General features: G+C 39.3%; 2 protein-coding genes across 2 annotated transcripts; both read right to left on the reverse strand.

Moving 5' to 3' along the window:
* Positions 1-1,685: 1,685 nt before the first annotated feature.
* LOC122411409 (putative uncharacterized protein DDB_G0272516) lies at positions 1,686-3,395 on the reverse strand. The gene has a single exon (XM_043420158.1). The coding sequence runs from the start codon at positions 3,393-3,395 to the stop codon at positions 1,686-1,688; it is 1,710 nt and encodes a 569-aa protein (XP_043276093.1).
* Positions 3,396-8,693: 5,298 nt separating this feature from the next.
* LOC122411410 (uncharacterized) lies at positions 8,694-24,040 on the reverse strand. Its single transcript, XM_043420159.1, has 3 exons — positions 23,757-24,040; positions 23,456-23,670; positions 8,694-8,911 (listed from the first exon to the last, which is right to left on the reverse strand). The coding sequence occupies exons 1-3, from the start codon at positions 24,002-24,004 to the stop codon at positions 8,694-8,696; spliced, it is 681 nt and encodes a 226-aa protein (XP_043276094.1). The 5' UTR covers positions 24,005-24,040.
* Positions 24,041-25,640: the final 1,600 nt, after the last annotated feature.

The following is a 25,640-nucleotide window of genomic DNA, read 5'->3' on the forward strand; positions in this document are numbered from 1 at the left end:
CTTTCGAAAAACACGAGAAACATTCTAGATTTAGGTCAACAAAATTTTGCTCAACGACCATTTTTCGCAATTTTCACCTATTTTCACGGTATTTTGGAATTCGGCTTCAGCATGTCAAAATAAATATATAGAGAGAGATGGGTGTAGGTGAATATATAAACTGCTTTATTGGGTGATCAGATGTTTCAATTTTATGATCATTATTTCAATTTTTCAATGTATCCCATAAAATTTCAGATTTCGAGTACACAAAAAGTCGTCAAATAAACCTGCAACACAGCACGAATGCTGTAAAAAAACTAGAGACAAGTACATTTATGCCCTCTGGGAAGTCATCTGTAAAATCATGGAAATCAATGGTCGTAAGACTTTAAATCCAAGAAACAAAACGTTGTTAAATAAATGCAGAAGTTGCCGAGTACATCGCACGACGAACAAAAGAATTACAAAAGAAGAAAAATAGGACACAACAAATTACAACCACAAAGAATACAAAGACAAAACATTACAAAAACAAATTGCGACTAAAATAAATTAAGATCATAAAAATTTTTAATAAATTACCCACGGAAAAAAATTATATACCAAAAAATTGAAACAAAAAAAATTTGGCCGTTGTACTTGGCGTTTTACTCGACTTTCGAATTTGTGAGTATAAGATACATGTAAATTAGATAATATTAGCTAGAAAAAAAACGCCAAGTACAACGGCCAAATTTTTTTTGTTTCAATTTTTTGGTATATAATTTTTTTCCGTGGGTAATTTATTTAAAATTTTTATGATCTTAATTTATTTTAGTCGCAATTTGTTTTTGTAATGTTTTGTCTTTGTATTCTTTGTGGTTGTAATTTGTTGTGTCCTATTTTTCTTCTTTTGTAATTCTTTTGTTCGTCGTGCGATGTACTCGGCAACTTCTGCATTTATTTAACAACGTTTTGTTTCTTGGATTTAAAGTCTTACGACCATTGATTTCCATGATTTTACAGATGATCTTCAATTACTGCTCCTTCTTCAATCAAAACTGTTTCCAAATTTTCCTCCATTTTTTCTTTCTTCTCCTTTTCACAGGGTCCCACTGCGGGAATTACATCAACTACATCATTATATTTGACCTGGAGACTCATTTCTCCCAAATCAATCAAACTTTTCAAGGGTTGGAGTGAATCTACTCCCAACAATACGTCTCTTATTAAGCCAGGAATAATTAGATATTTGATAAACGTTTTTATTTTGCCAATTTGAGTTACAGCCATAATTTAATGTTTAATTTTTGTCAATTTGCCTTTAATAGCACCTTTCACCGTGACTCCCGTCACAGGTAAAAGAGGACAATTTTTCAAAATTTCTTTATTTTCGAGATAGAATTCTTCCGAAATCGTAGTCACTTTCGATCCGGAGTCAACGAGAGCTGTCACCTGAATGCCTTCAATTTTCGCATAAATTTCTGGACATTCAATAATCGGGACTGCTTCACCGTTGATTTCCTCTCCCATCAAATACTCTCTAGTATCAGTGAAAATTGAATTTATTGGAATTTGTTCATCGCGCCTGAGGTCCATTTTTAATGCGTCGTGCGGGTAATTTCTAATTTTATTAATTTTCTTTTGATTTCTCGTTGTACCTCGCATTTTTATATCATTTTTGTTTTTTCGATTATCGTTTTCGTTTATTGCGGGTACAACGCCTACGCGTTTCCCGCTTTCGAGGTAGAGGGTTGAGGTTCTATTTGCGCCTCTATTGTTTGAATCGGTGGTTGCTGCGCATTATTATTCGCAGGTGGCCGATATCCCCCGTTGTTTTGAGGTGGTCCTCTATTTTGGTTTTGGTTTTGCTCACGGCTGTAATTTGGGCGATTATTTCCGTTTTGCCCTCCATTTTGTTGATTCCGATTGAAATTTCCATTATTCGGCCGTTGATTACCGTAATTCTGTTGATAATTGAAGTTGCGGTTTTGTTGATTATAACCGTTAGTGTTTTGGTAACCTCGGTTATTTTGGAATCCTCCATTGTTCTGATTCCAATTCTGGCGATTATTTTGCCAGTTTTGATTTCCGCGATTATTGTTCTGGTAACCATTGCTGTTCCAGTTGTTTTGCGGAGGCATTTTGAATGGCCGTTGCTCATTTCTGTCGTTATTCGGTTTTTGATTTTGAGGCTTTCCTTCCTCAGTTCCCGTGTTGACAGGCCCACTTTGATCCAGTTTCTCCAAGAATTCGATCAATTGTTCGAGGGTTTCGAACCCACGACTTATGATCGTGGCTCTAATCTCCTCGGTGAAGTGCTGAGAAAGCGATGCAACAATATCCGGATCGCTCGGTGGTGGAATCAAATCACGGGCCGCTCCGAACGTCCGAGTTGCATATTCCACTTTTGTTAATTTGCCTGGCTTTTCAGGATATTTCCCGAATTCCAGGTCTTTACGCACTCTTCGTTGCACGTCGTGACTCCAAAATCGATTTGTAAATCGTTTTTCGATGTCTTCAAAACTATTAACCTGGTCCTCGACCAGTTCCCACCATTCCTTGGCGGCTTTCTCAAGTGATTGGCTGAGCAAGTACTTCATTTCGGTGAACGTTGGGTTCGTCACCTCGCAATAATGCCGAAATTCTTTTATGAACTTAATTGGTCGTTTATTGCTCGATCCATCGAATGTTGGAGGCTTGATTTTAATTTTGTTGGTCGATGTGATCTCGTTCCGGAACGTTTGCCTCTGTTGTTGTTGCTCCTCATCGTCATCCGATTCTTCATCTTCGTTTTCTTCCGGGATGTCCGTCAATCGTGGATGAATCCGGGTGCTCTCTGTATTTGGACTTTGTAATTTGTCCGTTGACTCCAAATTTTCTACCCTTTTTTTGATTGCACTCACGTCGAGTTGAATTTGGGCTACGTTTACTTCGATTACGGCGCTTTTGGCCTCGTTTTCTTGCACAATTCTAGTAAGCCCCGTAACATGACGTTTGATTGGATCGTATATGCTATGAACGTCCGAAGCTATTTTAGCCTGCATGACGGTCAATTTTTCAGAAAATTCGGCTCTCAATTCAATTGTCGCCTGATTATTTTTCGCGACTTCATTCGCCATACTCTGCATTTGAGATTTCATCTCCTGCATTGATTCGATTAAACTGACAAGCAATTGATTATTTATTTCTCCAAATTCTAATTTTCCCTTTTCCGATTTGGGCGTACCGAATTCCTCTAACCTCACCTCCTTATTTTCATTCCTTTTATTTCCAAATTCGTCCCCAAAATTGGCTCTAGATTCATTGAAAATGTCCCCCGCACCGGGTGGAGGCAACGTGGTCGTGAAATCGTTTGATTGAATTTCATGCTCTGGATTTTGAAATCCCGAATCGCCAGTGGCGCTATCAATTTGTTCTTTATTATCAGCCATTTTGAGATTTCGAATAATTTTCATTTACTGAATTTACTAACCCTTGTTTTTCCTACGCAATGCCCGTCCCTGTTCGGGCGCCACTAGTTGTAACGGTACGTTAGTGCTTGTGCACACCGTCACGCCTGGATTCGAGCAATTCTATATTAAAGAAGAGCGGGCATGAAGGAAAAACAAAAGTGAAATGAAATTAAATTGAAATGACAAATGCTTTATTCAATTTTAAATTGTTTTGAACCAAATTACAAAAATAAAGGCTTTTTATTTGAAATCGTGTTTTTAGCTTTATTTTAATTGCATGAAAAATTTTATTTCCGGTATTTTTCTTTGTAAAAAGAATAATTTTCGCAGAATTAATTATCATAAACTTCGCATGAATTTACGCTCGCTTTTATTAGAATAATAACAATTAATAGTTTCGCTTGCAATAATAATTTTTCAATAATTCTCGCCAACGCTGGTCTTGATAAATTTTTAATTGATTTTGTTTGATAATTCGTTCATTTGATAATTTGATAATAGAGCTATAATTCTTAGAAACTCACTTTTTGACTCTATACAATACAAATTGATTGTTCGAGTGGATTTTTGTGGTTGATCTCACTCTTTTGACTCGATATAATTCAAATTATGATTTTTTAGTGAGATATTTCGCTTTTTGAAATAATTTAATTGGCTCAAAATAATAAATGACTCGCTATTGTCTCGTTATGAGAATAAAGAAAACTTGTTTGGTTTTAATGATTTTTAATGAATTTAAAAGAGAATTAATTGAATCGCCACTCAGAAAACAATGACTCATTGATGGAAAAGAATCCACCCAGAGTTCTTGAGACAGAACGAACCCGAACTGTCCCGGCCCCTCTGGCGTGGAAAGGTAGGAGTCCTACCCAAGAATCTTGTGACCGAACGAAATCGAACGGCCATGGCCCTCTTGGATAGAAAAAGGATTGGAAATCTACCAAGAATCTTGAGACAGAACGGAATCGAACTGTCCCGGCCCTCCTGGATAGATCGGAAACTCACCTAGGATTCTTGAGTTCAAACGAAATCGAATGAACCCGGCCCTCCTAGCGTGAGGAGGAAAGGTGTTATTCTGTTTGAATTCTGAGTGTTAATGAGCGATGTTATTTTGCTCTTTGTTCTGAGAGCTATTTAAATGAGCGAAAAAATTTTTATGTTTCTTTATTCTCTTCAATTAAGGCGAGTGCACGCGGCGAGATCCGGAGGCAAGACTGGCTTTTGGTTATGGCATGCGAGTCGAGCTCTCGGGGATTCGAGACGTGACTGGCTCCTAGCTCCTAGCGTGGCGAGATTCGATATGAGACAAGCCAACTGAGCTTCCGCGCTCGGGTTTTTATACCCTTTCAAACAAAGGAAATAATAATAATAATATGATGGACTTTGTCCCGTTTCATGATTCGCTCAGTGATTTAATCTTGAACCAGGGACTCCTACGCTAAATTCTCTCATTGGCTCGGTGAGGCCCCGCGTGAGTCCCAATTCGTTGAATTGAGCTAGAGTCACAATGCGCATGTGTGGAAATTCAATGAATTTTGAATAAAACGAATTTCAGATGAATTTTTATCGATTTTATGACTTTTATTATTATTTGACATTATTTTTTTATTAATTTCATTCACAAGATTATTTTTATTTAGCTTTATTCACCAATTTGCAAAAAGTCACGTTCTTGCACGCGTCTGTTGAAAGTGGGTCATTGCGCATGCGCACTGTGCACTTTATCTCGCAACGAAAAGTTTTCTTAAAAATTTGAGTAATTTTGACCTGAAATTTACACCCGTTTGTTCAAAATATGTTTCTTTAATAGTTCGCATCATTATTTTTAATAAGAAAAAGATTATTTAATTGATATTCAATAAAATAAAGAATTTCATGAATCTAGGGAATTTTGTGGAATCGAAATTGAGTTGGCAGCGCTGAGCGCCTCGCTTCCCGAGCGCCGCTTCGCGAAGTGACAGTTTTTCAACATGGCCGCCGGTGTAAACACTCGTGCGTGCCATGTCGTTGAAATAAAGTTCTCGAGTCGGTGTTTCGCTTCAATACATATTAATTTTATTTTTAAAATGGATAAAAAAAAAATCAAAAAAAAAATTAAAAAGAAAAAATAAAAAATAAAAATAAAATAAAAAATATATATTGAAAAAACTCACCGGGGTGACGCGTCTCTCTCCCCGATCCAGGCTCCACGACGCTGTCTCGTGCACCATTGTTTTTCACGTGCACACACACGCACACACGCACGCACGCACGCACACGCACAGAATCTATTCTTCGGCACCGGCCGGGGTGTCGACAACGTCGACGAAGCCGTCGTCGTCGCCCCCCTCGTCGTACCCGTGATAGCCGTCGGGTACCAGCAGCTCGTTCACGAGTACACCCCCGAGATCCCGGCCGTCCTCAGCGAACAGCAGGACGCTCAGGGGGTGCCGTGTAGGAGGGCTCATGACGATGGTCGTAAGAGGCCCCTCACACAGCGCCTCCACCTCGTGGATCGAGTAATAATACTCATCCAAGTAGGCGAGACCGTGGAGGGAGCACTCTATCATGAGCGCTGGTATCACCGCTAATGCTGGTGAGGGGTGGTAGAGGTAGCCTAGATCGTAAAAGGCACTCTCGCCGCGATCTACCAGATACACCTCAACATAATCACAGCTATCACGGTAAACAACCTCCCCGCGGTAGGCGGTATACGAGCCCCGCGGTACCACCACACAACTCGCGCCCGGCGTCGCCTCCTCTCTTTGGACGGACCGGCCCAATCTCCTGTCTATAAAATCGTTGTGCAGCAACGACACCACGTGCAAATAAAGCTGCTCTAGTGCGTCGGTACGCACGTAGAGCGACCGACGCACTCGACCGATTGTGTACTCGGAAAGTTTTGAAAGCATTTTCTTGACAGCGATCAAAATTTCGATTGAATTCGAATCTGATGTTCATAAAAGTTTCCTGCAGCGATGAACGTTTTGGCCCCATTTTTTAAGTAGTTGGAAATTTTTGAAAACACTCTCTTTCCAGAAATCAAAATTTTGTTGGATTTCAATATGAGGTTCATAGAAAATTTTTTACTACAATAGTGAAAGTTATAATTCAATTTTTTGTGAAGTCGGAATGTTCGGTGAAAGTTATGATTAAATTCTTTAAGTAGCTGAACATTTTTGAAATTATTCTCTATGCAGGGAAGGAAGTGATGGCCAAATTATTTGAATAATCGGAAAGTTTTGTAATCATTCTCTACGCAGCGATTACAATTTTTTCAAAATTTCCATGAGGTTTATAGAAGTTTCTTTCTTGCAGCGATGGAAGTTATGGCCCAATTATTTGAGTAATCGGAAAGTTTTGTAATCATTCTCTTCTCAGTGATTACAGTTTTTCAAAATTTTAATATGAGGTTTATGAAAGTTTCTTTCTTACAGCGATGGAAGTTATTGCCAAATTATTTGAATAAGCGGAAAGTTTTTAAATCATTCTCTTCGCAGCGATTACAATTTTTTCAGAATTTCAATATGAGGTTTATGAAAGTGTCTTTCTTGCAGCGATGGAAGTTATTGCCAAATTATTTGAGTAATCGGAAAGTTTTGAAATCATTCTCTTCGCAACGATTTAAGTTTTTTCAAAATTTAAACATGAGGTTTATAAAAATCTCTTTTTTGAAGCGTTGGAAGTTTTGGCCAATTTTTTTGTGTAGTTGGAAAGTTTGAAATACTCTCCTGCCATTGATTATAATTTTGTTGGATGGAGGTTATTGCCAGATTATTTGAGTAATCGGAAAGTTTCGAAATCATTCTCTTCGCAGCGATTAAAAATTTTTCAAAATTTAAACATGAGGTTTATAAAAATCTCTTTTATGAAGCATTGGAGGTTTTGGCCAGTTTTTTTGTATAGCTGGAAAGTTTTGAAATACTCTCCTGCCATTGATCATAATTTTGTTGAATTTCAATATGAGGTTTATGAAAATTTCGTTCTCGTAGAAGTGAAAGTCGTGATTAAATTTTTTTGTGTTGACGGAAAGTTCTGAAATCATTCTTTTCGCAGCGATGGACTTTTTTTCAAAATTTGAACATGAGGTTTATAAAAATCTCTTTTTTGAAACGTTGGAAGTTTTGGCCAATTTTTTTTTTGGGTAGTGGGAAAGTTTTGAAAACACTCTTTCCATTGATCATATTTTTGTTGAATTTCAATATGAGGTTCATAAAAATTTCTTTACGATTGTAGAAAATGTCGAGAGAGTGGAAAACTTGCGCGAACCTGTCCGGTTACAATAAGGAGGCCGAACCATGGCTTACAAAACAGATTTTCTCAAATCTGCACCTCTCATGGTGATTGACTGCTCGAGGCAGAACGATTCTCTCAAGTCTGGGCCTGCTGATGTGCGCCTCGAATTTGAAACAAGCACAAATATTCCAGAACAAACATGCGCATACTGCCTCATTCTACACGATCGCATTGTTGAGCACAATCCTGTGAGTAGTGGGGCGAGAAAATTGGTATAAACCGTACCATGAACTTCTTCAGCCAGCAGTCAACATGGATTTTGTCATCGATCTACAAGGCTTCAAAGGACCTATCAACGAGTTCATTCTCAAAGAAATTTCAATCATTCGCGCAGACGTAAAGAAAGCTGAACCTCTGACGCTGTTTTTCGAGTCACCATATAATTGGAACGCTCTACCCGGTCAATACAAAATGACAAACAAATGGTTGGAACGAAATTTCCATGGGATGTCATGGGACTATGGAAGTATACCATACGATACGGCGAAAGAGATAATTCAAAGCATCTTACAACGAGCTCGCGTCATATACATGAAAGGAAGCGAAAAGTATTTGCGGCTGAGAAGTTTCTTGGATATATCCATGGAAATTATCGATATGGAGAGTCTGGACTGTCCATCGTTGCAGAAGGTGCCGAGGAATCACCTCGACTGTCCCCACCACCAACACAACAATCCGAATTCGAGATATAATTGTGCGAAAGCGAATGTGAAATCACTTCGAAGTTGGTTATATGTATATCTAGCTTTGCGTGAACGAGGGATTTTTGAATAAACATAATATTTTATAATACATATCTTTTTTCATATTTTTTATTTCACATCTCATCTCCTTTTCCTCCAATCACCATACAATATTTCATATTATTAGTATGATTTTCAAAAAATGATCACAATTATAGATGTTTATAGATTTTTTTCTTTTTCACAAAGATTTTGGAATATGTTTGAACACAATTTTACTCCACTTGTCGGCAAACGCTTCCATGAAGAGTTCCCTCGCTTAAGCCGTCTCCAACAGCTTTTCGAATTCGTCCTCGTTTTGGTCGAAGGCCTCGTAAAGTCTCCCCGGTAAAAAGACCGTAAATTGGTCTCCGATGTTAGCGATGTAACGTTTTCCAAATTTGGTTTTCACCGATCGAATATGATGAATTGGATGATCAATCCCTACCTTAAGTTCAATCAGCTTTTTCGTTGGAATATTGTTTTCCAAGGTAGCAACTTTGTTCAATGACGTGAACTCCGTTTTGAAGAGTGATTTTTGTCTTTTTTTCTTTGGGGTGATCAAGAAAAGAAACTCGTCTGTTTTCTGACTAATGTGGTGCCTGAATGACGACGTTCTGTCGATTCTTCCTCTAGAACTTGATGACTATTCACCCCCTCTACTTTTTTCTTATCGGCGCATTCAGCTGCAATTCTGGATAAGTTCAAACGCGACGAAAATCTCCCCCATGTCCTTCACTATGCATCCTAGGATCAGGTTCAAACGTGCTGCTGTCACTTCCCCCATCCTTTTACAGTCTACTCTCTCGACATTTTCTACAATTTTTTCGTAGAGGCGCAGGAGCATCAATGTGATCTTCCATCGAAGATGTATTCCAGTGATCATGACATCGGCGGAACGATTGGATTTCATCATCAGATTTGTAATAATATGGTAAACGCTCCCACAGAATATCCGTATAGGCACTGAAATATTTCTTGAACGTAGATGGAGATATAATCAGGAGTTCTTCTGTCGTCATTTCGCGAGGGTTTCTTATACAATAAATTGCGTAAATATTCACTAGCTGCTCCATGATCAAACATGTTTCGCAGTTTCGACGTAGCGGTCCTAGATTATCGATATGAGAGCGCACCCATGGTGGATTAAAATGGTCGTGACAATATTGATATGACTGAACTTCACTATCACTTTGCAAATGTTCAGGTAATCGCTCCCATAATGAAGGAATGTATCTGCTATAATATTTTATGAGCAAAACCTTAGGAACCGATTCGAGTTCATTTTTAGTCAATGTCCAAGGTTCTTTCGATGGATGAATTGCATACATACTCGCACGTCTATCCATCTTGAGATCAACTTTGAAAATGAGGTTTTGAAAATTGTTCAGTGTAAAAAATTTATCACTTGGGTTTCAAGAGACTCGGTAGAGTCTCGGGACAAGTACATTGACAGCCCTGTCGTCTGCTGGCCCGAGGCTCTCGCCGAGACTATACTTTCTCTGAATAAAACGATTCGCGGTGGTGGGGGTAAAATTGGCATGTGATTTTCTTTAATAGCGAAGCTCATGAGTTATGTACGGCTTTGAAAATTGAACTTTAAGCTAATTAAGAAGTTCTCTGTCGAACGAGCCCAAAATCAGCATTCTCGGTGGCGTATTTGCCGAGAAAAAACTTTGCACGGGCTCAAGATTATGCAAAAAGTACCAACACATTTACGCAGCTGACGTATCCGTATATGGGTTCAGACCGATACATACAAGGGCTTCTTGATGCCCATCATAACCAATCACCGGTGAGAATCTATCCGTCTCGACCAATCGCCGATGAGAAAGTTTCTGATAGTCCTCAATGTTTTCTTGTATACCGTCTGTTATCGTCTGTTATGTTATTATAAAGTGATTGCGATCGTAGCCCCGTGGATCAACGGTGCAAGATTTGCAAATTTCGTTTAAATAAATAAAACATTATTGGAAATAGCAGTGGATATAATCAATTTTATTTTTTTCATAAAAGAAGTTTCAATAAGTTTCGAGCCCAATTCACGACAGTAATATCTATAATAAATAAAACCTCAAAAGTGGATTAATTGATCTCATACAGTGTACTGAGAGTGAGTAAAATATTGAGAAGTGAAAACGTGAATAATGTGTCGTAAAAATTAAGAATTATCTGTTCTACTTCGATATCGTAATATATATATAGATAGCAAATTTGCGAGATTTCGCGTCATGTTGACGTTTGAGGTTATGACCGCCGGAGTGCTGTTGCGTGCAGAGTGTAGAAAAATAAAAGTGGTTATTGAAAAGTGGAAGGAATCGATATTATTAATGACGTGACTAATTAGTGTTGAATAATAATAATAATAATAACAATGAGAAAAAAAAAGTTCGTTCATTATAACCTCTAAAACGTTCTTTCCAAACAGAAATTCTATGTTGTGTAATTACATTAAAGAAAGAGGTGGATGGTTGTGTGTAAACGAAATCAAATAAATTAAAAAAAACTTTGGTCAAGTAATTCAATGTATTGTTGTCATAATTTCTTTCATTTAGTTTGGCTGTGTTCACCGGTCCCTTTTTCCACCTGCTTAGCTTACAGTGTATTGTCATACCAATTTCTATTTGTTCTCCAGACAATACGAGAGATATTCGTATTTCTATTTCTTTATATTGATTTCAACAACATAATTTGAAATATTTATAACAAAAAGCCTTCATAATTGCTTGTTCATATACCCAAGTTTTGAAAAATCTTTGAGCCATGTAATAATGTATAGATATATTCATTTGAGTTGTTACATGATAAATTTGGAAATTTATTTCAATAAGTCATTGGGTGCTTAATTTTCATGTTATCAAAATTTGTATCTTCGAAATGCAATGAACACCTCTAATCTTGTGGGTTGAAAAATTCATGTCTGTAAGTCTACACCTGATCATTTTTGGATGTGATCAAATATTTTGTCTGCGGATAACCATGGAGGCATACAAAATTACAGCATTTTGCTTGCTTCAACATGCATCGTATTTGTCACTTTTTTTTTGAATGTGTCATAATAAGTTTCAAAAATGTGGTTCATGTAATTTTGAAGTGTTTTTCCCTATAGCACCAAAGTCTGTATAACTGATACGTAGCAAGTACCTATGAATTTTGATATTTCTGTGAAATAGCAGGTATGCCAATCTTTTAGCTTTTTGGTTCCGACTGGAATATATTAACGAAGATATTCATTACTAAAGTCTTCACCTACTTATTTCTGAATAGATCTGAAATTACTGTCTTCAGAAACTAATGCATAGATACATGAAACAATTTTGATTTCTGTTCTCTTTCAATTGCGCTGTCTTTTTTCTTTTTAACTAGGGCAGTAGTAAGGCTATACCAGTTCTAACTCAGGGATCTCAGGGGGGAGCGGGGACGGGGGAGCGCGGGGACCGTTGCGGGGCTGCATGGTATGTGGAGGGGGAAGGTTCTCGGACAGCGGGGGTGCGGCGGCACTTTGATGACAAAAGATTGCCGCACTTCTCGAATGACTGATTTATGTTTCCGGTGTGATCATCAGATTGCATTGGACGGAATTTTCTTTTGAAAAAGTGACCTGCTCTTTTCGAAAATGATCTCAATTATCAGACCAAAGCACTACTCTAATGACAAATTTATGTGTCCTACATATTTTTGCATTCCTGAGATGGTGCCAGTTTTCATGAGATTTCTTTTTCAAAATGCCCCTCCCCCGACTTTTCACTTGAGACTTGTATCTTTGAAAAAATATATTGTTATTCCGAGAATTGCACGTCACACGACGTCTAATGATAAATGTCCAGTGTTACATATCTCTACATTCCTGAGACGGCGCAAGATCCGACGAGATTTCTTTTTCAAAATGCACCTGCCCTTCCCCGAACTTTTGACTTGAGAGTTGTTTGAATGTTTTCCGAGAAAAAAAAAATTTTCACATCGAACGCTTATTCTGAAAGTAAACGTCGCGATGGAAAGGTGTGCTAGTATGTATGCTATCCATCCAGCAAAAGATCCATCGACATTAACGGAAAATGAACTTGAGTCATTGCCGAAGGCTTTGCTTTTAAAGTACTATAGTAATTCTATTCCTACGTTATGGGATCGTTTACCCAAGTATTTGCAGTGTGATGCTGATGTGCAATCATATCAATTGTGTTTCGATCATTTCAATCAACCCTGGGTGCGAACTCATGTTGATTCAGCTAGACCCAGACGTAGAAATTGTGAAAAGTGCTCGATTATGGAACGACTTGTAAACATCTATGGGACTTTACGGATAAAAAATCCCTGTGAAATGACATCGGAGGAGCTCCAAATTATATCTCCAACCATCTTCAAGGAATACTTTGGTGAATATACAGATATTCTGTGGGATCGTTTACCCGAATACTACAAATCCGATAGTGAGATTGCATTATTACGTCGTTGCGTTGAACATTGGAATGTATCATCGATGGACGACCATATTGACGGTCCTGCTCCACAACGTCGAAATTGTAGGAAATGCTGTGAACGTGTTTAAACAAGTTTAGAATGCACGTGTTCATAACGTCGGCGGAATCAAAGAGCCTGTACAGAAAAAAGGACCACCGGAAGAGATTGGATCGATTCCAATATAGATCACGTTTGAACCTGTTTGAAAGCGTGTGGAAGGGGATGGTTCAGTTTTGGGGTAGGGATAGATGGAAAAACTACAAATAGCAGAGTCCAGAAGAAAAAAGCATCACTTCACGTCTTCGTAAAGTTGAGTCAAGACTTGCTCTTTAAAGAAAATCTCAAAAAACTATATCCATAATGGAGTTCTCCGCCATCAACAATATCATTGCAAAGTCAGAGTATCTCCCCGCCAAGAAGCTGAAAGAACTCCAAGTCAACGAGGAATATCTCATCTCGGACGTGAGGACAGCAAATACCAAATGGGGAAAAAGATACGTCGCCGAAATCAGGAATGAATTCACCGTATTCCTGCCACCGCGAGTTGTCAAGGCATTCGACCAGAATCCAGCGGTATTCGAGAAACTTCTGGAAACGGCTCATTGTGGACAACTATACATGAAATATCTCGGTGGTGATTGGAACGCTATTGAATTTTCTCAAAGAGATTTCTAATATTCTCAACGCAAAAAATGTATATATCTGAATCACCGATGAAATGTATGTTGAAGGAGGAGGAGGAGGAGGAATATTGTATAAATAAAATTACACATTTATGAAAAAATTGTTTTGTTTATTCCAAGATCCCTCTATTACATAATGCATGATATACGTATAACCAGCTTTGCAAAGATTTTACATTCTTCGTTGCACAATTAAATTTCGATTCGTTGATGTGGTGGTGATGGTCGCATTTCGATGGACTTTTCGGCAGTTTTTTCAACGATGGGCAGTCCAAAGTCTCCAAATCGACAATCTCCGTTGACAGATCCAAAAAGTTCGTCAGCCATAAAGACTTTTCGCCGCCTTTTACGAAGATGGTATGAGCGCCGCGTAAGATAGTTTGAATTATTCCTCTTGCAGCATCGTATGGTATTACACCAAAATCCCATGGCAATCCATGAAAATTACGTTCCAGCCATTTGTTTGTCGTTTTATACTTTGTCGGCAGAGAATCCCATGCATACGGTGGTGCGAAGAAAAGTGTGAGAGGTTCAGCATTCTTCACGTCCGCACGAATGATTGAAATTTCTTTGAGTATAAACTCATTGATGGGTCCTTTGAAGCCTTGTAGATCGATGACAAAATCCATGATGACTGTTGGCCGAAGAAGTTGATGGTACGGTTTTATACCAATTTTCTCACCCCACCACTCACAGGATTGTATTCAACGATGCGATCGTGTAGAATAAGGCAGTATGCGCATGTTTGTGCTGGAATATTTGTGCTTGTTTCAAATTCGAGGCGCACATCAACAGGTCCAGACTTGAGAGAATCGTTCTGCTTCGAGCAGTCAATCACAATGAGAGGTGCAAATTTGAGAAAATCCGCTTTTGTAAGCCATGGTTCGGCCTCCTTATTGTAGTACATCGGTTGAAAGTTTGTATACATATCGTAGAGTACTGCATACTGATTTTGTTCTATATTCAAATTCATATTACCATAAGGATAACATTGTGAATTCAAGTATAATTTTACATCAGTAACGTTGCAATGATCAAAATTACTCGCATTTTGCCTCTTATTATTCTTTCGTCCTGTTTGGAATGCCAGGATCACATATCGAGGTTTTTCCAGCTGCGTTGATGTCTTGACTGACCACACGTGTTTCGATGTCGCCGGTAACATTGGATATTCATACAATTCCCACGTACGAAAACTCATTGGAATTGGGGTATCTTTGGCGATGAATTTCAGCAATTGAATTTTCCGTTTATCCGCCACGGTGACGTATGGAACGAGCCATTCAATTTTCCGTAGTGTAATTTTATAATCTTCAGCGGCTGGTTGAACTATGGCATTATCATCGGAACGTGATCTAGTCAAAATCAATTCGTGCTTTGCATTCACCACCATTTTTCGATAATCTTCAGCAAATCCCAGCAGCATGCTCAGTGGTATGCATACGTCAAAGTTGCCTGCTACGTCTACAATTTGTTTAGTCTCCTCAACATCGAGCCAACCGGTGTTCTCAAGCATTGCACTTCTCGCCGACGAATGAGATGTATATCCTTTGATGAGAGATGTGATTCCCACTTTTTTATTACGATCGATTTCAACTGCGTTAAGTTCATAACGCACCTCCTCGAATAAATGACAAATGGCATTGTTGACGAGGCTCGTTGCAGCTAACGCTGCACCATCCGCCTTTGTCAGTTTGCCGCAAATGTGAATTGAACTTTTACTCGGTAGAATTGATAAATCTTGATGCTGGATTGAAATACGTATTTCATCACTATTGTTGTATGTTGACGATGCGTATGGTTGATGAGCATGAACCTCATAATGTATGATGGATTCGTCAAACATGACGGGTGTCTGGATGTTTACGATTTCTTCCTCCATTGCAGGCAGCAGATGCACAACGAGCAAAGCAGATAATTTCTCACACTCGAACTCCACGAATTTTGAGACCCAAACTCTTCAATAGCAGAAGGTTTTGAGGTGTTAGCTCTTTGAGCGTTGATCGACGACTGCTTTCGCGATCCCATGTTGGCTTATTAATATTGCCAATACGATGATTGTAAATTATGCCCATTGAGATTTTATATGAAGTCTTATGGTGATGACTTCACCGCGGAAATTGATCAAATCTCCGTCTTGATCGACAATACGAAGCTGTATATTGTCAATGCGACGAGTTGTGATTGGTAGATAAATGACGCTCGACGGTACTTCGATGATTTTATAGCCGGCCGGTACAGATGGGAAAAATTCGTGAATTGTGTGAACTTTTCGCCCGTTGATGTATGCACCAGTGGTTATGTTACACTCGACTCGAATGGCGTTCACTTTGAGAATGGATACGGGTAGATCGGACACATGTCTTTTATTGGGCTCCAATCGACGCGACGTAAAACCCAGCAAAGGTCCAATCGAATTTTTGGATGTAAAATCAATCGATTGATTACACTCAATTTCACTGCGTAGCGTATAATTATTCGGCTTAAGCTGAATTTGTATGTTTTTAGATGCCAACTCAGTTTTCAAATATTTTTCAATATCTTCAATTTCATAGCTGCCCGTTGGAATGGTCACCACATGATTTCCAACGTGAAATTCATTGCAACCAATGTCGATATTTGGAATCGAATTGAATGTGAGCAGCTCGACGAGTCCAAGAGTATAATTTTTGTCGGGCGATAGTTCGATGGGTGGAAAAAATTGTGCCTCGAGTATGGAGGATGATCCAGTAGTGGTGATCGTCAAACTATCATCCATGATGCTCACAGATTTAGAACTAAACACGCAGCTCCATAGTCCTCATTTATATAGTGCATAATTGTCTCGTCGATTTAGTTGTCCACACAAAAATTTCAAGCATAAATGCCCGCATATTATTGTATCGTATTCCTGATACTTTTTATAATTGTATTTCACGCTACCAACATTGAAGTATCTCATGAGTTCGGGTGGAGGTGGGAGATTACCGAAGCTGTCAAAGTATGTGACTCGTTGACCATTCTTTTTATATGCAACCCAGTGTGTCCCAGGGCCCACATTTTCATCCAAATTCACGATTGCTGATTCTTGCTTGTGTGGTCCATTTTCAGGCAAAGTGTCACGCATGAAAACCCCACGAAAGTTACGAATTTTCATGGCTCTCGCATACTTTAGCAGATCGATGTCGGTGAGTGGTTGATGTGGTAGCGTGATTATACGTTTTTTGTCCCGAGGTAAAGACCCAAACCCTGTTTGTATGGTTTCAGATGTAAACCTTTACCCAAAGCGATGGCCTCGAGTGTTCGGTTGTGACGTTTACTTTCCTCCAATTCCTTTTTAGCCGCTTGAGCAGCATTTACAGCTTTGACTATTGCAGCACTTCCACCAGACAGTGCACCAACGGCGCTAAGGCCGGCAAAGATGGGTACGAGGAAGGGCAATAAACCGCCGATTTTGCGAGGTACAGGTAGAACCCGAGGCGTGCGTACTTTAACACCTTTAACACTGGCACGCGCACCTTTCAATGCTGACATGACGATTTCACGGGGGTCACCACTACGAACCATGGCTTTCTTTGCAGCACTGATGATCTTTTTCAGGCAAACACTTTTTTTGGTCTTTTTCGTCACTCCTTTCATACCTAGACCAAATTTCTTTTTCGCCTTCATAATGTTTGTCACGGCCCAAGCACTTGCTCTTTCACCAAGACTTGCGTCTTTCGAGGTTACACGTTGCCAGGCTTGTTCAGCCAAAATTTTATCCGCCAGATGTCGTGCTTCCAAGTTTTCACGATTTTTCGAATATGCGATATCGTGTTCTTTACACGCAGCGTCCAGCGCGTTTATACCAGGATCACCACGAGCAAGACGTTTGATCAATTTCGTACCGGGTCCACAATATTGATATCCCGGTAGATGTAGTTCCACGGGGAGATTGTTGATTATACTGTTTACCAAACCTTTACCAGGTTTATCATGTACAATCATCACTCCGCAGTGGTTACAATTCGACTGACTATTCCAACATTATAAAGTTGCATTTATATGATTTTTTCAATCAGTCGCATGCGAGATGAAGTCGAAGAAACAAGTTTCGAGCGGTCAACTCCCCATAATAAATTTCGATGAATTTATTGTTGGAGCGGGTAGTGTGAAGAAGCGTCATCGAAACTTACTACCTAACAGCATTCGAGCCGTATTTTGTGGCCCCTCGAATTGTGGAAAAACGAATGCCTTACTCACGCTCCTAATACATCCAAATGGTTTGAGATTTGAGAATATATATCTATACTCGAAATCTTTGAAGCAGCCTAAATACCGATTGCTCGAGCAAATGCTTAAACCTGTGGAAGGAGTGGAATTTTTTCAATTTAACGAGCATGAACAAGTTGTGGCACCTAGTGAAGCTCGCCCAAACTCCATATTCATTTTTGACGATATAGCGTGTGAGAAACAGGACAACGTGAGAGCATTTTTTTCCATGGGAAGACACGAGATTGTGGATAGTTTTTATCTCTGTCAGACGTATACTCGTATTCCGAAACATCTCGTGAGAGACAATGCAAATTTTATAGTGCTATTCAAACAAGATGATATGAACCTCAAGCATGTATATAATGATCATGTCAATACGGATATGACTTATGCAAGTTTCAAAAAAATGTGTGTCAAGTGTTGGAAATCGGACAAGTATGGATTCATCACGATTGACAAGGACAGTGAGTTGAATGCTGGAAGATATAGAAGGGGATTTGATTCTTTCCTCACTATCGATGATGATGATGATGATGATGATAAATAATTGTTCCCCTGGATTTTACAAGACAGTCTAAAGTCTGACTTACTCGTGTCAACATGAAGCGCAAAGAACTTTTAAAGGAGACGGCTGTATTGAGTGAACTTGCCAAGGCGAGTGATGCAATCAGACGAAAACATCGAATGTTGAAAAGTGGACGTGATAGTGCTCAGCAGAAAATGCAAGATGTGTTTAAACCGATTGTTGAACCATTAGAAGAACTAGTTTCATATACGAAAAAACCTAAAATTAAGAATGAACGTGTAAATGTTAAAAAGGAGGAAGAGGAGGAGGAGCAGGAGGAGAAGAAGGAAGAGTCTCCAAATTTCGGAGAAAATAGCATGAAGCAAGATATTTCTTTCAAAGATGATATTTGGCATGATGCAATTACTGATGAGAATGTCGGTGTACCCTTAACTAAAAATAGTGATAATGATATTCATGAAGATAATAATGATGATGATGAGGACGATGATAACTTGGAATCATCTGGAGATGTTGATAATTTGATACGTGAATATCTGGGCTTACTGCGTAGTAATAACAAAACAAGATTAGATGGCGTGTATGGAGTACGAAATCTCGCTCAAAACAGATTAATGATTGGTGATTCACCAATTCATTTCGAACTCGATCATATAGTGGTTGGAGATGAAAAGTATCCCAAAAGTATTGGCTTGGTGGAACTGTTGTTTAAAAAAGAGCCCGAACTCAAATATCTAACACCAAATGACTTGGAGAAATATCAGAAAATTATCATCACAACGAATGCTCATAAAAAATTTTATAAACGCACGGGTGCGGTACGTCAGGATAAAAATAGTAAATTTAAAAATTATATATCCCAAATGCTCGGTAGCAACGATAAGAAAGGTGGTGCTCTGCCTCAGTATAAGGTAGCATGAAAGCATACCTCTGTCGACTATGTTCATTGGGATGATCCAAATGAGCTGGTAGATCGTCTTCGCTTATTGCTCGCATCGCAAGCTGCTGGAAATTCATCACATTCGAATGAAATTATATCGATTATCGAGGAGTTGCGTGAAGCTGAAATCATTTATTAACATGTGATGGCTTGCTTTCATCCACATTCCCAACATGAGCGTCGATGTGTTTGGACGAAAGTTGAGTAGACGTGGTGCAGGTCCTCCGGGTAAACCAGGTGCTGGATTCAAAATTACATCGGACGGTCATTACGACTTGGAACGAAAACGACTGAGCAACGTTGGCGAGCCAGTAAATGCTCGAGATGTTGTAACACTCGGTGCATTCAGCAAACACATTCATTCTATAACTCATAGTGTGACTCATACAACGAATCAAAAGTGTGAATCGAATGTGGCGGCTGCAGAAAAGCGTGTGAGAACCGAGCTCGCCCATCTCCGTGAAGAAATTGATAATATAAAGAGAGAAATCTCAGAACTTCATGATGATATGAAGTTTTTACGAGATCATCTAATGATAAGTCAGTGAAAAATCCTCCAGACTCTTATCTTCTGCAATTGATGAGGACTGTGGGGGGGGGGGGGGGAGAAGAAAAAATGAGTGAAAAGAAGCTTGCGGTGGTTGAAGAACTGCATAAGCCAGCTCGGCGGAATTATCCACGTCGACATGTGGATATACGCGGCCTGGATGAGACTTGGCAAGCTGATCTTGTAGATATGTCTGCATATGCACAACACAACTCCAACCATAAATTTCTCCTCACCGTCATCGATATATTCTCCAAATTCGCCTGGGCCGCACCGTTGAAGAGTAAAAGTGGAAAAGATGTGAGTGCTGCAATGGAGACGATTCTCAGCAAAGGGCGCATACCGAAAAATCTTCACGTCGATCAAGGAAAAGAATTTTATAATACTGACTTTAAGGCTTTGATGAAAAAGTATAATGTACACTTGTATTCTACATTTAGTAATTTGAAAGCATCAATTTGTGAGCGCTTCAATCGTACACTTAAGAATAAAATGTGGATTCAATTTAGTTTTCGCGGAAACTGGAAATGGATCGATATTCTCGATACATTAATTATAAAATATAATGATACATTACATCGTACGATAAAAATGAAACCGAAAGATGTGAACACTGCGAATGAAAAACGCCTGTTGCGTAATGTATACAATAGATCAGAAGTTGGAAACCAAGCAAAATTTAAAATCGGTAATAAAGTACGCATAAGTAAATTTAAGAATGTATTCGAAAAAGGTTATACACCAAACTGGACAACGGAAATATTTACAATATATCGAGTTAGAAAAACTAATCCAGTTACTTATAATATAAAAGATCATCAAGATGAACCCATCGCAGGTAGTTTCTATGAGCAAGAGCTGCTTCGAGCAAAACATCCCGACATATATCTTATTGAAAAAGTATTGAAGAAACGTGGTAGTCAGTTGTTCGTAAAATGGCTAGGTTTCGACAAAACACACAATAGTTGGATAAGTAAAAATGATTTGTAAACAATAAAGATGGAAAATTCAAAAGTCTGAGTGATTTTTACGACCTTTCCCCAACTCCGCATGAAAAGCAGATTAAAGAAAAAGAATGACAGATTTTCACAAAAAATTTTTATTTTACATAAATTACAACATATATTTACAAATTTACAAGTTTTTGAGGAAAAGTCCTCTCGCACAAAATTTTTTTTATTTCATATCAATGTTGAGAACAAGTTCTCACTCTCACAATTTTTTTTTTTTCGCATTCAATGTACAAATATTCTCGCAATCTCTAACATTCACAAGCACACATTCGTATTTACAATGATCTATGCCTCCATAGCTTCTGGAAATTCGGGAATATTGTAATGGCCCCATGGTAACGTGTCTACCGTTCCAGGTATAACATATCGCTTGTCATCGTGTGGACTTAGAGCAATTTTTGTCTCCGTGATGGTATAGACATTGTGTAATGTCGAGCGAATTGAAGATTGAGAACGCTTCATTTCGATCTGCTCATTGAGACATTTCACGTAATCTTCGAATGTTATGGTCCTCGCCACAACATTACTTTTTACTCCTTTTGCTTTTTTAACATCGTTCTCACCCTCAACTCGCGTCGCATACATCTTCGATCTAAGTCCAACGAATTCGGTCATTATGGCCCCATTGTTCTCATCTTTCATGAGACCCGGGACCTTTTTGTTGACTAGCGGTATACCATAAACGTTGTCATGGGGATAGTCACTGGTGTCATATTTGTCGAGATTACATTTCATGTCCTCGTACACATCTTCACATTCAATGTGGTAAATTAAACTATCAGTATCCGTATACATGACTTTACATTTATTTTGATACGACGGCATCATGAACTCGTGATGGAATTCATATAAACAAGTTTTTGAAATATCTAAAATAGACATGCCAACATATATCGGTTTATTGAATTTGACTTGTAGATTTCGCAACTCTACAGCGATTAAATTTTCCGCAAAAATACTTCGACTGTGAAAGTTAGGTTTAGCAATCATAGCCTCTGCTCCGTATCGACCTGCCCATTCCGTTAACAGTTTAACTTGGACGTGACTACGAACATCCTCCATGGTTTTTCCAAACACGGCATTATTCATTATCTTGAATAGATTTTTTTCAAAATCATTTTTCGCACGTGTACGAAACTGTGTATTCAAATCAATGTATGTTTTGAGCCAGGAAGATTGCTTAAACTTCAAGACTCTATGAATTTTAGTGATTGTCAAACCATGTTTCAAACACTGCTGCAATGCACGATAGTGGATGACATATCGTTTTTTCGCATTCACCGTGGCAAGAAGCTTCTCTTGCTTCGCGCCCGGAGGTTTGTCATGCGTTGGACAAAATGGCAAATCATTATGTGCATCATGCAAGTGTTTCGGATATTCCAGATCAACCTCAAGAATATAGCCAATTTCAGATTCAAATGGATGAGACTCGATGTTGAAGTTGGCAAGGTCTTCAATCCATTCGAAATCTGCATACGGCAGTGGTTGACTCATTGCCCAACCATACAAATTGTTCACATCAAAATACATCAAGTATGACGATGGAATAGATGGGTCATACGAGTTCATGTACTTGTTATTGGCACGGGCATGTCTTTTGGAGCATTGACTAAGACCACCTCGGATACCTCTCTCCACAAACAATACCATGTCGATGTCTGTGAGCAATTCAAACTTTACTTTTGTATATTTCATCATGGCATCCCAGGTATATCCGGGGAGAGTGTAGTAAAACGCAGGGTCAAGACCATAACTTTTCAGGCAAGTATCGCGAAAATTCTCAAAGATATCGGCTAATAGTAATACGTCAGTCTTCAAGTATAAATCGCTGTATTCGCCGAGCGTTCGCGTTGAAAATCGTTCCCACACATTTTTCGCATGTGCATACTCCTTCTCGGAAACTGTTGAATCAGTTAAAGAGCTGTAAAATGCTTCCCGCGGTGGAAGCTCCGTTTCATCCAACTTTTCGAAACTGTCAATATACTCGTACGGGAAGACACCTTTCCGTGTTAATAAATGAAAATGGTCTACATCTTGGAATTGCGACTTTAACGTCGCGAGTTTATCTACAGTTAAAAAGGATGCTAATTTGTCTAGGCTCGTATTGAGAAATCTGAGCGAGTCAATGAAACGCAATTTTATATTTTTCCGCGTGTCTTTGCCTGTTTGAACCGTTTTCGAGAAGGAGATGTACTTTTCTTTTGTTATTGGGAGCAAGTCGATTTTCCCCGCGAACGCAGTTGCTACTTCTTTAATTATAAAATGTGCATCATAACCGGATAAATTGTGGAAAACTATTGGCATGAAAAACGAATTCTGATAGTTTAAATTACAATTTGAATGAGCCGGACCTCTGAATTGCCCTGTCAAGTGGCAATGATCGCGAACACGCTCGTCACCCTCGACAAAAGGTTTCTCACAAATATGGCACTCTTTTTCTTCCCGAAATTTCCTCCACTCTTGCGGAGACAATTCTTTCATCGGAACGTTCGTAAGAAGAATCTTTTCTACGCGCAAAGCTAATTGTTTAAGTTCTTCTACGAACCATTCCACGCAGTCCTCACCTCGGCGGTATCCCGAAAGCGAATCATCGTAGGAGCACTTGACATAATATCCAACGCTGAAGACGCGATGATGTTGGCTCTTATTTTTCTCCCTTTCTTCAGCGCTGGTCTTCTCCAAGATGCATTCGAGGTCGGCGTATACCACGAACGGGAGACGCTCCTTCCGATTGGCATTGGTAAACTCCAACCATTTGTCGTTCTCAGCTGGTAGTCGAACGGCACAATCGTTGATAACGCCACAATCCACCTCATGGAACTGCAGCTTATCAATGGTTGGGAAGTAATGAAGGCATCTATAACAATAAAAAATTTCAAATATTTACAGTATATTATCATAATCGTAAAGAAATGTATACAGTTGTATATTAAAAATACTTACCGATCACAGATGTATTTCTTGTGCCCATCAGAATTGAGCTGTGAGTTAACGAGCCGGGATAAATTCTTGATCCACGCGAAGTGTCCAATTCCACATCCCGACACGTCTTCGATGTAAAGCAAGTTGAAGTGTCGCTCTTTCTTCTCCTTGCTCACGCGGACTGGTAGAATGACTTCCTCCTTCTCGCTATAGACATTGATTGAGAGATTATTCATCTTCTCAAATTTCCCAATCTGGTCCAACGTCATAGGGAAGTTGATGCCTTGGAAGTTGAATATCGTTGAATAATGCGGGTAAGAGGATGTGCGATCGCTGTTTTTTTTCTGCTGGATAAAGTGCAGCAATCATAGCCCATCCAAAACACGCATTATCCGCCGATTTCACATTTACCACAGCTCTTTTCAACTGTATACGTTTCGCCAATGAAACGTGACATCCCGCCCGCAAAGCGTTGTACTTGTTGATGTTCACAGTTAAATTTGTTATTGATGTTAATGTCCAGCCACTGTCACTCTCCTGGAACTCCTCGAGCGATCTCAGAGTCGGCTCCACGACTCGCTTCCGATACCACTCACTCAAGTCCGATGTTGTGAAAAGTTCAACATTTCCCGTGTTGACACTTTTATTTGCCCGCTTATCGCCCACGGTAAACTCTCCGTTAAACGAAGTGTTCACTTTTATACTATTATATTTGCAAATATGAGCCTGCACTTGTTCTTCAACAAGCTCATACGCATCCAATAGAAACTTTCGTGGGTCGATATGATCACGATTAATCACAGCACCGGTTGACAAGCGATTTTCAAATGCGCTGTCAATTTCACGCCATGTTAATCCATGATCATTTAATCCTCCGCCCCAATGTATGAAGCGTTGGCGTGTTGCCTGCTTCAAACATTCGAGACGCAAGATTTGCGAAGTGACCGAGTGGTGATATCCCAGTCGCGGTCGTTTCGATCGAACTTGCTCCTCCAGCGATTCGATGAGGGTATCACACTGGTGTTCCCACACCAAAAATTGCTCCAACGTCCGCAGGAGAGTTGCTTGCATACGCAGCAATTGCTCGGTAGCGATGTCGACGGTGAGAGACATGATGCGCTGAACGAAATTTGACTCGAAATGTAACTGTTACGTCGTCTCAACAGAGTCTGAACCTTCCTCAAAATTGTTTCATTTTATATACGCTTTTTTTCGTTTCTGAGGTGGGGATGAGTAGGAGGGAGAAAAAATCTTGACTTTTCTGGAAACTCGAATGTGGTACCCAGGATCTAATCGAGGAAGTGCGGTTGACTTCAAAAATCCCTTCTTGCGCCTTTTGAGAAATGCCTCTGCAGGTTAAAAATGTGCAACACCAGACACATAAATCTGTCATTGAGCGAGTGCATCTCTGTAAAGATTTCTAGTCCAATGTGAACATTTTTTTTTCTCGGAAAACATTCTTCTAAACATCTCTCAAGTCAAAAGTTGGAGGGAAGGGCAGGTGCATTTTTAAAGAAATCTCATCACCATCTCACGAATGTAAAAATATGTAATATGGGACACATAAATTTCTCATTAGGGGTCTCCGTCACGGATTCCAATAATTGAGAGCACTTTTCTTCTCAACTGACTTTTCTTAAAACTCCGCAGGAAACATAAATCAGTCATTCGAGGGGGGGGGGGGGGGGGGGGCATCCACGAGTTCTTTTTATTCCTGAAAATATACTTTGTCTATGCAATGCCGCAAACAGGACCGCTGCATCCCCTCTCCCCCTCTTTGTTACCCTGAGAACCTCCACACACCATGCAGCCCCCGCAATGCGCTTCCCCGTTGTCGCACTCCCCCTAAGAGCCCATCGGTTAAAACTGGTTTTGAAAACAGAAATCTTGTCGGAACTTGCACCA

Source organism: Venturia canescens, chromosome 5 (genome assembly GCF_019457755.1).
Source record: "Venturia canescens isolate UGA chromosome 5, ASM1945775v1, whole genome shotgun sequence".
NCBI classification, from domain to species: domain Eukaryota; kingdom Metazoa; phylum Arthropoda; class Insecta; order Hymenoptera; family Ichneumonidae; genus Venturia; species Venturia canescens.